Source organism: Poecilia formosa, unplaced genomic scaffold (assembly GCF_000485575.1).
Source record: "Poecilia formosa unplaced genomic scaffold, Poecilia_formosa-5.1.2 Scaffold507, whole genome shotgun sequence".
NCBI classification, from domain to species: Eukaryota; Metazoa; Chordata; class Actinopteri; order Cyprinodontiformes; family Poeciliidae; genus Poecilia; species Poecilia formosa.
The window spans coordinates 67,146-80,773 of NW_006800446.1; the positions used below are offsets into that span (position 1 = coordinate 67,146).

The 13,628-nt window shown below is 40.1% G+C and overlaps 1 protein-coding gene across 2 annotated transcripts in view; it reads right to left on the bottom strand.

Annotated features, from left to right (window-relative positions):
- Window positions 1–634: 634 nt before the first annotated feature.
- LOC103156872 (C2 calcium-dependent domain-containing protein 4C) overlaps window positions 635–13,628 on the bottom strand; it is a 27,543-nt gene continuing 14,549 nt past the window's right edge. Inside the window, exons 2-3 of one of the 2 annotated variants that reach the window (XM_016664709.1) lie at window positions 11,356–11,407; window positions 635–8,906 (exon numbers count right to left, since the gene is read on the bottom strand). In XM_016664709.1, coding sequence (XP_016520195.1) covers window positions 7,595–8,854 — 1,260 coding nt within the window. In that variant the 5' untranslated portion in view covers window positions 8,855–8,906; window positions 11,356–11,407 and the 3' untranslated portion in view covers window positions 635–7,594. Of the gene's footprint in view, window positions 8,907–11,355; window positions 12,275–13,628 lie in introns of those variants that run through there. The other variant, XM_007579069.2, reaches the window with a different exon arrangement.

Below are 13,628 nucleotides of genomic sequence, written 5' to 3' on the forward strand. Positions count from 1 at the left end.
ATATTGCGCTCTGCTTGTTCCTGCCAATTACTGATAGTATGGCAGTGATTAGATATTTTTATGTTCCCATTTTATGTGTGCACATTTGATGCTATATTCCAGGTAATACCAAATGAGAACTAGATAAGGCCCAGCAACTCTGCTAGATTTTTTTTTTTAAGTGGCAGGACGTCATGAGCAAAAAAAAAAACAAAAAAAAAGCAGCATTCAACAGGTAATTGGAAAGAGCAGGCAATGATGTATATTTCTGTCCATGAAAGATGGACAGAAATATAAAACTTTAAACACTTCCAAGAACACAATGTTTGCATATTCAAATATTTCAACCACCTTGTTGTTTGTTAGAGAAAATTAGTGAACAAACAGCATCTTGAAGAGCAAGACCAACATGCAAAAAGACAACAGGGTGAGATTCAAACCCAGGACCTTCTGTGCAGCACTTTCTATTTATCATGCCAATAAATACAGTGAAATGTTTGAAAGTGAGAAAATATGAAAAAAGTCTGAGTGGAATAAACGTTTTACACAAACAAACACCAGCTATGTGAAACAACTTTAGAGCTGGTCTTCAAACACACTGTTTGTCTCTTTCAAAAAACAATAAAAACTTACAAGTCAACAACAACGTTACCAGTGATTGCAGTGACTTTTTATTGAAAGTATCTCCAACCCATTAACACACACAGAGAGAGAACAGCTGTCAGTTGTCGTAACGTCACAGTGTGAACGTAATTAACCACACAGATCAGAAACAGCACAGTAACTACTACACAACGTTTAAAAAAAAGTTAAGGATCAAGAGTCAAATATAGGATTGGCACTTTTTCAGCTTCATCTGTCAGAGCAAACTTCTCAAGACAGGGGAAAAAAAAAAAAAACATCACCACATTTACAGTTTCATTTAAAACAAAATCTCAACAAGCCAAAAGAAAACAAAATCACTGTCAGTAAAACACACATACATGGATATTGATGGGTTTCTTATTTAAACTGCCATCAGCAGAGCCTCTTTGCCCTTTGTCTAATTAGAAATCTGTTGAATGGACAGATTTGAGCCACAGCAGCAGGATGGCCATTAGGGAAAGTTAATGCTGATAATTCCTCTGTAGATTCAGGTTTGAGTTTAAAGCAGATGATTGTTTTCCAGTTTCCTTAATATTAAATTCTTTGGTGTTTAAAATGAGCAGAAAGTACAAATCAAACACCATCAAATAATTTAAAAAATGGAATAAAGTTGTAGAAGGGACTCAGGCAGAAGAGCTGTGAACTCTGCTGACCGAGGGGAAACTGAGTGGAGAACTAACTCATGTGGTTCTGCAGGTTTATTTCAACTCCACCCTTCGACAACTTTATCAGTGGCTCGTGACTCAAACCCTCCGTGTTGCCTGAGAGTTTTCTGCATGTCAAACTTTTACCTCTGCTGCAGAACAATGTGGACACAATGTTCTTTTTGTTTCAAAACTCAGTGAGAAATGTAAAGCTGCAACTTTTGCTTTGCTTTCACCTTGTCTGATGTTCATCGAGACCTTGGAGCTAACTTGCTGTAAAAGGTAAAAAGTTGGCAGAAGATGATCCCATCAGTCTTTTACTTTCTTTAAAAAAGCTAAATAGGTGTTTGATATTGTAACTTAAATGTCTCTGCAATGCCAGAGAAGGGCCTTGTTTGGTGGTCATGTCAACATTTAAATCTGCGGTTTTAGTTACCTTTCTCAAAAACCTTCTGCTCCAAAAGAAGCCTGGACTCTTTCCTACAACCAGGCACCAATTCGTACTAATCTGAGGATTTTAATTTTTTTTCTATTATGTATTTTTTGTTGTTGTTGTTGTTGTTTGCTTTAAGGTATGTGGACTCCAGGCATTCACAGGGGTTTGGGAACACAGTTTATGAAAATCTTACGCTTATATTTGCCAGTTTCAGTCAAAACTGTCTTTCCAGTACCGCAAAAGCTAACATCTACAGTCCTCCTTCTTTGTGGAAATAAGGAAAATGAATGGCAGTCCAGGATTCCAGGACTGGCTGCTTTGAAAACACCAGCCAATAGCGCATCAAGTAGCGTCATACCTTGGTATTTCAGTTTCCCAATCTGTATTTTTTACTGATATTGTAGAAAAAAAATTGCGTGAATATCTGTCAACATATGCGACCAACATGAGGTCACCGGTACTGAAATTGTGATTATTAAAGATCGTAATTTACAAATGTTTCACAGGAGTCAATTTGTTCAATTTGTTATCGCTCATTATCTCAGTATTATCATTCTACTTCCTAAAAATGTGGCAGCTGAACTCCAAAATAAATGATTTGCTAACAAGTTGCACCTCAACCTGACCATAAGTAGAACCATCTGTTAAATAAAACTTTTATTACAGGGAGGAAATGATCTGTAACAACTGCATTCAGTAAAAAAAAATGGGTTTGAAACAAATTTTGTAAAACTTGACAAGGAAAATTAATTAACCTTGCAATGTTGGCCTCCATGTTTAAAGCCTCCACGATTAAGAGTTTTGCTCCTCTTGTTTGAAGCTTTTGAACTATTGCTGTGGCTGTCAGTGTTTAAGAATGGCATGCTCTCTTGTCTTTCCCATTTTGAAGAGTGTCTTAATGAAACAGGACCCTGTTTTCAAGTAATTTTAACATTGCAAGAAATTAGAAAGTTACAAAATCCTGGTTAAAAGCAAATAAAAGGCTGATTAAATGAAGTGTACATTCAAAATGATGTAAGAGATCAATTATTTACTTACATATTACTTTCATTATTGGGTGAACACCCAAGTGAAAGTTTGGATTTTTCAACATATTTCTGTTTGACACAGTGCTGGTGCAATAAATGTTTTATCTATTTCAAGGCCTACACTTTCAATGCCTATAAAATAAAAGCTAAACTTTCATTTTTCTTTTAAAGTCGGGTTCAGGTGCAATGGGTCATTAATAGCAACAGTTTGTTCAGAAAACAGGGATTGAAATTAGCAGAGCACTACTGTACAGCTGTAAAAGAGAAAGACACTATCAAACAATCAGGAAATCACAGCTATCATGTGCATTACTATAACAATCACTCTTTGTGACTGAAGCAAAGTTTTACCTCAATGTACAAAAAGCACAATTTAAAAAAAAAATGCTAAAATTGAGCACAGCCACATCTGAGGAAGTTCAGCCATGCTAGAAGAAGCCTCAGAGATATAGTTTGGTTTTACCGGGAGTTGAATCCAAAGTACAGCAAGACTACGAGCAGCTCAACACAAGAAGGCAGCAGAGATTACAACATTTCACCAAATCTACCCCATCAGAGAACGGCCAACAGCGTCACTGTAAGCGAAGTAATATAGAGCACATCAACAGGGGAGCTACAGGTGGGCGGCACACGCCGTGTGGAGGAAAAGTCTTTAACAGAAGCGTCACTCCTTCTCTCTCTCTCTCTCACTCGGAGCTGCTGCAATCATTTGCAATTCCTTCAGAAGCGCCACAGAAAAGGAGCGGGCTGCCGTTCACGTTTGTGTTGCTGCTCTCTGTGGCGCTTTGCTTTGCTGTCTGTTGTTTTCTCTCTCTCACCGACGGGCTCGTCAGCACTTGCTAGCTGGTGCATAATTAAGTCGTTCGACAAACGTTAACTCCTGTTTACAGCGAATAGATAAAATACAGTGCAAGTCCAACATACGGCAAGTTTCAAAAGCATTTTACAAAAAAAGAAAAAACTCCACTTTACAGATAGAAAGTGAACAACTCTGGACAAAATCATGCGGCTCAAACACACATCCAAACTTTCTCACCATCTCTCTCTCTCTCTCTCTCTCACACACACACACACACATACACACAGAGTAAGGCTTTAGGGTTTCAGAAAACTTTGAGCATGTCATGCAAACACCAGTAACATGTTGATACCATGCAGCCGGTAACGCACTGACGCCAATGCTCTAATCTCATATATTTAAAAAAGTAACACATTTACATGCACACTGCTAATACAGAGGCACTACAGCAAAAGACTGGTTGCATACGTCGATGGCTGACTTTGAAAAATAAAAATAAAATTTACAGGGTTTCATGAGTTCAATGAACTTGTCTTTTGTCCTCCTGCCAACAACATCACTCCAAATGTGCTGAAGCAGCGTTCAAAGTTTTACCGAACATGTGCTAATTTAACAGGCTTGATTAAAGTGGAGAAAAATTGACCATTGAAGAGCGTTTAAGCTGATATGAGAGTCCAGTAAGGTATCAGCAGTCAGACTGATGATAGTCATGTGCCAATTTAGTGAGTGCCTGTTGCTCGGCTGCACAAGATTTAATCAGGTTGTTGCCCACACTGGGCAGCTGCAGCTGGAAAATCAATCATGAGGCTAAACAAGCTTCATCAAACAAATAGATATGTTGCATTTATTACTGCAAACACTAATCTGTTGTTTTTCCAAGACCTTCACCCACACCATATAAAATCCTAATCAGACCGTCCAGTGGTCTGTTTTGTTTTTCCGTGGAGATTGCCAGAAGCTGTTTGAATCCGAATAAAATAGTTTCTGATTCTAACGCTGGATTTGAACAAACCACTGGAGTTGCAGGACGGAGTTTAACTCAAGCGAAATCCTCCAAAGCAGCAAGATCATGATGCATCTTGCTGCTGATCCTATTGCTGTTTTATGCTCTCGCATAAATGCATCAGTTTGATATTTTTTTTCCTCTTCCTCCAAACTAGCCTTTATATTACTAGAGTGCACTTTACCTGAGTGGTAGTCTTTTTGTTTACCTTTTAAATGAGTATATATGCTTTAGGGTCAAATTGTGTCATCTGTCCCTGATACAACTTTGCAATATTTCAAACAATGGGATACATTTGTTCAGGGATGTTAATGGGCATAAATCCTCTCATGTTTCACTCAGAGAATTTTTATTTTTACAGGTAATTTCAGTAAAACTGAGAGGTTTTTGTTTTGTTTTTGTATTTCCAACCCTTAATCTCAAAAATGTCTCCTGATCCAGAAGAAATATGTGGTTGTGTATTTTTTATTTTATTTATCTTTTTCCAGGCATGTATCACCTCCTTTCTTTAAGGGTTAATGTGTGTTTATGTAAGGAAATATTGGTTAAAATAGTTCTGTAATTACAATATTTAACTGTAGAAAAAAATTGAAGACAGTTTATTCTGAGCTATGGATGCAGCCTTTCAAGGGACACCAGTGAAAACTATATTTACACACAGTAATGTTTAGAGTTTTGAGCTAATCTGCTATCCAATATACAAAGGCTTAATAATATTGTTATTCCTCAAAACAGATTCAAGTTTAATCCAGGCTCTCAATGCGTCTCTTTGTTTTCCTTTCACAGTCCTGTCCAGTTCTCCACTAACTCAGCATCAAAAGAGACACATTTATTGCAAAACCCTTCTAAATCTGCCCTAAAACATCATCTCAGAATATGACATGTGGTTTGACAACGACCTTATTTGAGGAAATTATGTTTACAACATAAACTTCTGATATGTCGGCATGTTTTTCAGCAGAAGCCTGGATATCAGGCATCCAGGCTTGATCTGTGGCTTGCAGAGATCTAGACAATAGATTTTACAATAGATCTGAAAAACCTATTGTCTTTTCATGACATTCCTGACTGCCTTGATGTTTGAATCTTCTACTTTATCTAGTTAAGTTATACCATAGATTTAGATTTTTTTTTTATCATTTCTTTTCACAATGTTGAAAATCAGATAAATACGGTAACTCCACATTTATGAAATAATCTTGCATTAATTGATTTAGAATTACTGGTGCCAGCATTTTACTTCATATCTTTTTACATAGTGGATTTTCAGTTTGTCAAAATATATTCTAGTAAAACTTTGTTGGGAGCCTCCCAAGCAAGAGGTATTTTGTGATTTTAAACAGGCATCTCTATATTAGTATAATCACTTTTGGAGAGAAAACTAATTATTCTGAAGCGAGGGTTTTAAAGAAGACAGCTGAAAATGTTCCTCCCAAAGTACATTCTTCACCGTTCTTGGAAATGTGTGATTTCTAATCAGTAGATTTAAAGATACTCACAGAAAGTGAAACTACAGCAGATGTGGCGACAGGTTAAAAGAAGCTCTAACTTTGTAATGTATTGATATTGGACAAATTAGGTATGTTGAGGTAATGGATTTTAATATTTCTGAGTGAGATTTTAATCCCCCAAATATTTGTACTCCAGCTGACAGCTAACGAATGAAATTTGAAGCAGAAACCGAGTGCAGTAACAGGATGCTACATAAATTACCGTATAAATGCAACACGGTTAAAAACAGGTCTGTTTTTGTTGCTTTAACCTTGGTCGGATCGGGTCTGCGAAAACAAAACTGCGACGGTGCGATACTGGTGAAGAAGCAGGTCTTGGTTGTTGTGTAACATTTCTAATTTTGAGTGTTTTAATCAAGTTTAATCAGATCATAGCAGTCCTTTGCTTAATCACTCATATTGTAATTCCATTTTTGATGTGCATGTAAATGTGGGCACTCTTTTCGCTCCTTGCCTTCGCCGTGCACATCAAAGGATCATTTGCACATCAGGATCTAGGGCCACTTCAAAGCGCGCACTCCTTCACAAAAGCATCTCTGTGCCGGCAGATGGCGGAGCCGATGTAAAAAATCCTGCGCTGCCGCGGATTTCAGCCACACATTACAATAATAAAACCACAACGAGGACGTTGGCGCTGGAGGACAGGAGACGGCCTGACGCACAGGTGCCGTCCAACCTTTGAGCCAGGAGGGCCTGGCTCGGGACATTCAGCCGGGAGACGTGCTCAGAATGGAGAGCTTTCATCTGCCACATTCATCTGGTGCTGTTGGGTTCAGTTTGGTTCGGTGAGAATCCATTTTTAGGAGAAGAAAGTGGATTAAATCCTCCATTCTTGTACACCAGGGAGCTTATGGTGAAATCTTTTCTTCTTCATAGATTAAAGTCAATGAGTGATGGAGAAAACAGTGCAAACACCAAAGAACAGCTTCAGTCAGAAGAGGTTCTGTGGGAAGGTCACAAGCAGTTAATAGCTTACCTGCAGTAAATAACTCTTGGCATCTTTATTTATTATAAATCCAAGTTTGTGGGTCCCAGAGCCTGAAGCTAAACAGCTGGTCTAACCAGGGCCAAACAGGTTTCAGGTCAGAAGCAGCTTTGACAGAACCGGGTCAGCAGAGGACCTACACAAAATGGTACCAGAACCTTAGAGCTTTTAACGTGATGGAAAAACAAGACAAATTAAGGAAATAGATCTTAGTTTTTTGTGTTTTTCTCTCTTCTTATGTTTCACACAGGAAGGTCATTGCAGATGCGCTGGCTCCACTTCCTGTGTAAAATGTAAATAATCACAGATGACTCTGTAATTAAAATCAAGTTTTCATAAACCACAATGTTGTTTTTGAGATCTGATTTGTAGGAATCCACTTTGGTCGCTAATTTCAGACTAGCGACAGCTTCAGCCACGATGACCGACTGATCTGGATTTAAGCTAAAGTAAGATGCCTCGAGAGTCATCTACAGTACGTCACATGGTAACTGCTTGTAAACTTTATCAGAACTGCTCTTTGAAAATCCCAAGTTATCAGCTTAAACTCCATCTGCTGTGGTTTTAGAGCCCTGAGAGCAGCTTTGCTAGTGGTACCTCCCTCTCTCCCAGCAGCGTGTCTCTCTTCAGGCTGGTGCCCTTGTTCACCACCTTGAACTTCACAGAAAGGTTCTTCACCTGAACAGAGCTGATGGAGTCAAAGAAGAAGTCCTCATTGAAGACTGGGTTGCGGCTGTTCTTGATGATGTTGCTCCTCTGCTTCTGCAGCTTGCCTGGGTTCAGGTACACAGACACGCAGCAGTTGATGCTTTTGATGTCGACGTGCTTGTCGTACAGACTCTCAGCCACCAGGACCCGGATGAGCAGGCGTGACGTGCCGGAGTCGTAGTTGGCGCTGATCCTCACCGTGCCGCCCTTGTGCAGGTTGATGGTGTGCTCCCGCTGGAGGCCGTGGTCGGACGCCCCTCCGGCGCCGTGAAGGGACGGGACGCGGAGCCGCCGCTGGATGTTGGGGCTGGGCTCGGCCGAGCTGCATTCGTCTGTCGACAGGGAGCTGTGGCGAGCCAGCGTCCGCTTGGCTTTCGCCACTTTGGCCTGCGTCTCGTGCGTGAAGATCTTGAGGAGGGAGGCGGAGCGGGACAGCAACGGCGAGCTGAAGGGGGAGGACTCAGCGGAAGAGCAGGTGTCACTTTCTCCACCACTGAAGTACCGGTAGGGGTTTATGTGGGAGGTGTTGCAGTCAGCGGGGGTCAGATGGTTCCCTGTCTCACTGCCCTTCCCTGGAGTCTTCCTCTGGGTGTTTGGGGAAGTGATGGGACTGGTCAGCTCGCAGTGGAACAGGGACTCTTTGCGTCGAGTGTGGGGGCTCTCCTTCAGGGTCGCGAAGCCATAAGATGTCTGAGTCTTGGGAACGTATGGCAGAGACATCGCGGTCTGCGACTGGGGGTCTGCATTGGTGTCCCCAGCCACGACGTCATCCGCACTCTCTATCTGGATGATGTGGCGGTTCGCTGCTCTCAGCAGGTTCTTTGTATCTCCTGCGATCTTGGCCACCAGGCGAGGGCTCCTCGGACTGCTGATCTTCCTGGTGCTGCTGATGGTTTGCTCAGAAGTGGACGGCTGCAGCCCCTCTTTGGGCTTGATGCTCGGCGCCTCGGGCTCTGGGGGGCAGCTGACCAGCTTTGGGGGGATGAAGAAGTCTGGGATCTTGTCGGGAGTGAGCACGTTGCTGTATGGTGCAGCGGCAGCCTTCCTGTCACCGTTGTCTCCTTGTCGCAGCACATTGGTCTCCACCGAGCCACGGATCTTATCCAGAACCCACATTTTCCCACCAGACGGAGGCAGGAGCAGGGGGGCGGGTTTCACTCAGGAGCCTCTGTAATTAATAACACACATTGAATGGAGAGAAGTGTAAATGAGAGAGGGGAGAAAAACACCTGAATGCTGAAGAGCTGAAACACCGTCTGCAATTAAACTCCCAAGTATTTGCTGAAACATGTCAATAAAGTCGTTTTCATTATGGGTATGAGTTATGAAAACCACAAATTTAGCTTCTCTTAAATTTGAATATTAGATATGGCCAATACAAAATATATTTTTAAGTAGAAACTGCCATGTTATAGTTACATAATGGCACAATAATGGACAAGATTATTGAGTTAACAGTTGTCCAGTCACTGAGCTCCTTCAAAAAGAGGTAAAAAACACAAAATATAATTGACAAAAGAGTTGTTTCCAAGCATATTAATGAAAAATTAAAGGAATAAAAACTGTTTAAAGAACAGCAGAGCTTACACTATTTAAAAGAAAGAAAAATCAAATTTAGGACAACTCAGCATATTTCCACATGTACCAGTAACCCTGAATCAGTGTTACTTATTGCTCTGCATGACCCAAGAAAATCTGTGTGGTATTGTCAAAAATAACATGGGAGACACTAAACCCAACAATGCAGACATGATGAAGGTCTCCGTTAAAGCAAAGTGGGGTTATCAAACACCAGCCTGCCACATCAAATTGTTGCATTCAGCAGCAATTTGCAAACAATCAGCTATCAGCAAAAAAAAAAAAGGAAACCCTTTAAAAGTCTAACATTTTTAGACAAACCCATGTTAAAATAAATAACCAAACAAATCAATCTGCAGAGCATAAGTTTAAACATTCTGGTATAAAAGATTATGAAAAAGCAATTATAAGTCAGCACTTTCACATCTCTTCCTTGTTAAAATGGCTAAATCTGAGTGAAGTGGATCACATCAGGTCCATTCGATGCTCCTCAGAGGGTTTTCCCTGTTTAAACCTCAGACATGTAGCTTGGAGGGCTTCTCACTATTAGATCATGGTGAAGTTGAAAGGGCTCACAAAGACCTTCAGAAAGAAGATTGTAGCACATTTACCTTAAAACACCAGTAAAATGTTTAAAGAGTTCCCAATGACAAACACGTGATCACCCATTACCCAGTATGCAAATGGTCCAACCCAGAGGCATGTTCAAAACAACATGCTAACTAAACCTTGACCATACACGCCAGTTTACCCCGACAGCAAAGGTGTTAAAAGAAGTCTCCAAATGTTACTCTTGATGTGGTTTATACAGATGTTCGTGTGCCTTCACAATCAGAACCAGATTGAATAAGTTTGACTTACTTTTGAGGCGCTCAAGGAGGAACATTTGCTTCATAAGAAAAACATAAAAAGGCCGCTGACTGATCCTGCAACATGACAACGACCCAAAACATACCAGCAAATCCACTGAGGATTGGGGAAAAAAAAAAAAAAAACGAGCAAAGGAAAGTCCTAGGTCAAATCAAAGTCCAGATATTGATCTCAATGAGAGGCTGTAGGGAGACTTAAAACAGGCTGCATGTGTAATAAAACCATCAAACATGAGGCAAACCTTCCTCAGACTGATGTCAGAGCCTGCAGAGACAAGTAGATGCTACAAGTTGCATCTAACTGAAGTTATTTCAGCCAAATTCGGGGAAAGGCTACAGAGCTTTTAATTGAGAAAAGTGTCCAGACTTTTTCCTAAACTAAAAAATATAGTTTTGTTTATATGCATTGTTTTATGTGAATAACACGTGATTTTTATATGCATGAAATTGAATGCAATTTGCACTTATTATACATGAAAGAACAAATGGACATTTCTCTCATTTTATTTTTTTCATGCGACTGTGTCATATTTAAAAACTGCCATTCTGTTTAAATGCAAATCGAGAATAAACAGTCATATAATGCAAATTTGATCGGTTTAACCTGGTTGTAGCTTGAACAGCAAGTGGCTGAAATGGACAATATGAAATAAAATGCACTTCACAAAATATCTGGATAAAATTCATGCATATCGACTTCAAAACGGGGAATAAATGAAACCCTGAACATGTGAAATTATTTTTAAACAATTTAAACGGTGTCAATAAGATAACTATTCCGGTTATCCTGAAAGAGCAGGTGTGCTGCATTAACTTCGGGGAGAAATAACATTGTCCTGAGAGAAGGGCAAAATAAGAAAAAGTCTGCCACTGCACCGCAGTGTTCTTTTTATTTGATTTGAATTTAAGTGATTTCACATAACAGAGCAAACTGCATTTAATTCTGATAAACTAGTCTGATTTTATTACCTGTGATTGTTAAATAAACTAATTGTTTTCTTTATGCCATATCTAAAGTATTTTAAAAAGAAAAAAAAAAGTTACAAACGACAACGCGGCTCAACAGGTGCGCAAATGGTTCCTCTCTCCGCCTCCGCTGCTCCCCAAAGCGTGTACATTTCGTTTCGGTGCCAAGTTAATTCAACTCATATTTCATATGGATGTACTCACAGGCTTGTTTCAGAGCGTGGCGTCCTCTTTTTGCGCTCCTCTGCGTGTAGTCCTTCAGTGATATGTATTCTCTGGACACACGGTTGTGGTGTGAGCTCCGTGGCGCGGCTGCTCTGCGCCCTTACGCTCGGTCTCCGCTCCTGAGCTCCTGTTGTGCGTTTTTATGGACAGCACAGACGCTTCGGCTGACCAATAAGATCCACCTGTGGCACTCCGTGTTCTCCCAGTAGAACCAGTAAGAGGAGCACTGGTTGCGTCTGAAGTTACACAAGTGTAATTGAGCTTGTTTTACGCAGCCCAAGCTCTACTTCATCTTCATCAAATAAAGAAAGAACTGTTTTCTTTCTTTATTTGTTTGTTTGTTTTTGCAGGAAATGTTTCTGTTGCATCTATTTTTGAGCGCATCGGTGGTTCTCGGGGCAAGACAGGATATGTGAGAGTGTCTCCAAATAAAAATAAAATAAATAAATAAAAAAGAACTCTGCAGGCTGCAAATGGCTTCAGCTTTTGTGCGTCAACACATAGATTAAGAACAGGCTGGTGTTCGGGAGGATATAAATACACACGCAGCGCAGCAGAAAATAAGTGCTGCGTGTTTCGTCTTTTTCTTTGTCTCTCCGTCTTTGGGTTTAAACCAGCTGATCGGTTTCCCAGGTAACTCTGCTATGGCAACAAACCTACATTTGTCTAAAACAGGATGGGCCCCATGACTTCATTGATCTGAGGGACAAAAAAAGCACTTTATTTGTCCAGATTGCCTGGTTTGGAGCTCAAGTGTCGTGGATCATGCGGACTGAGAGTGGCGCAGCAGCCTCTGCTTCGCCACAGATCACTAACTCGGCTCTGCGTTTGCTTGACGGGAATTTTAGTTGCTTTGAATTTCAAGAACGTGGAAGATCAACACGTTTCCAACTCGTTCAAAAGCAAGATGCTTTATTTTATTGTTAAGTTTATGTTTAAAAAGAAACAGATTAAATATGCATTTATGTTTACCAAACAACAGGTAACTTCATGCTTAACTGTGTCTGTACATGGTACACCTGCACAAAGTAGTGCATGGTTGCCAGCTGACAGGAAAGGTATGGTAGCAGTAGATCCACTTTTGCTGAAAGTTTTTATGGGCCAAATCTTTACAGGACAATTAACTTTTAGCACTTTTTGCTAAGGAGTTTATGCGCTCATTCAAATCAGATGGAGGGTCTCTGTGAACGGCTGTTTTTCTAACACTAACCAACTTTCCTGAAAAGCATCCCCACGGCATGAAGCTGCCACCACCACCATGAGATCTGGTCTTTGATTTCCTTCATGTAATTGTGCTTGCAAGTAAGACACAATACCTAACTTTGGTCTCATCTGACAAAAGCTGGTCACATTCACTGATTCCACTACTTTGCAACACTTCCATAAATTTGTGAATCTCTGCACCTAATGTTACCATATGTTGCTTTACTTTTAATGCCCTTTCTTATCCAGCCTGTCAGCATAAGTGAACAATAGCCTTTCCATTTTCAATCAATTCACTGAAATTTGATTTAAATACCTACACAACACGTGTTCCTGCTGTGTTGAAGTGTCTTCATGATGGTGGTTGTTCAAACTTTTGAGGCATTCAGAGAACGGCTGAATGCATGCAGAAATTAAATTACACACAACTGACTCACTTTCAGTTTCCTAATTAGTTTATTTCTGAGAGTGGTTGGCATAAGATTTTATATATTTATTTATTTATCTTGGAATAAACCCTCAATGATCCAGAATGCTGCTGCTTGTTTTTACATCACTCTTGCACTTCCTTCACTGGCTCCCAGTTTGTTTCAGAGTTGATTTTTAACTTTTAATGTTAGTTTTATTTAAAAAAAAAAAAAAAAAAAAAAGCTTTTCATGGAATTGAACTTTCTTATTTATGAAATCTGTTACAAGGACATCGCCCTGCTGGAGCTCTTTGGTCCTCTGACCAACATCTGTGGGATCAAACCCCAAACACTGAGGTGACCATCGTTTGATAGTCAGAATGTTTGTTCATGGTTAGAACTGCTTTTAGCACATTGTTGCTGTGAGACACTTTAATCTGTCCCTTTGTTCGTCTTGTCTCTATTCTGTTCTCTATTTTCATTACTGCACTAATGGAAAGCACTTTGGTTCCTGTGATAAAATGCTATACAAATAAAATTTGATTGGTTGATGTCAGACTCTTGAAGGCTGAACCCAAAAGCTCAACAAACCTTTCAGGTTTTATGCTGTGTGCCATTTTTACAACCCAATCCATTAAAAAA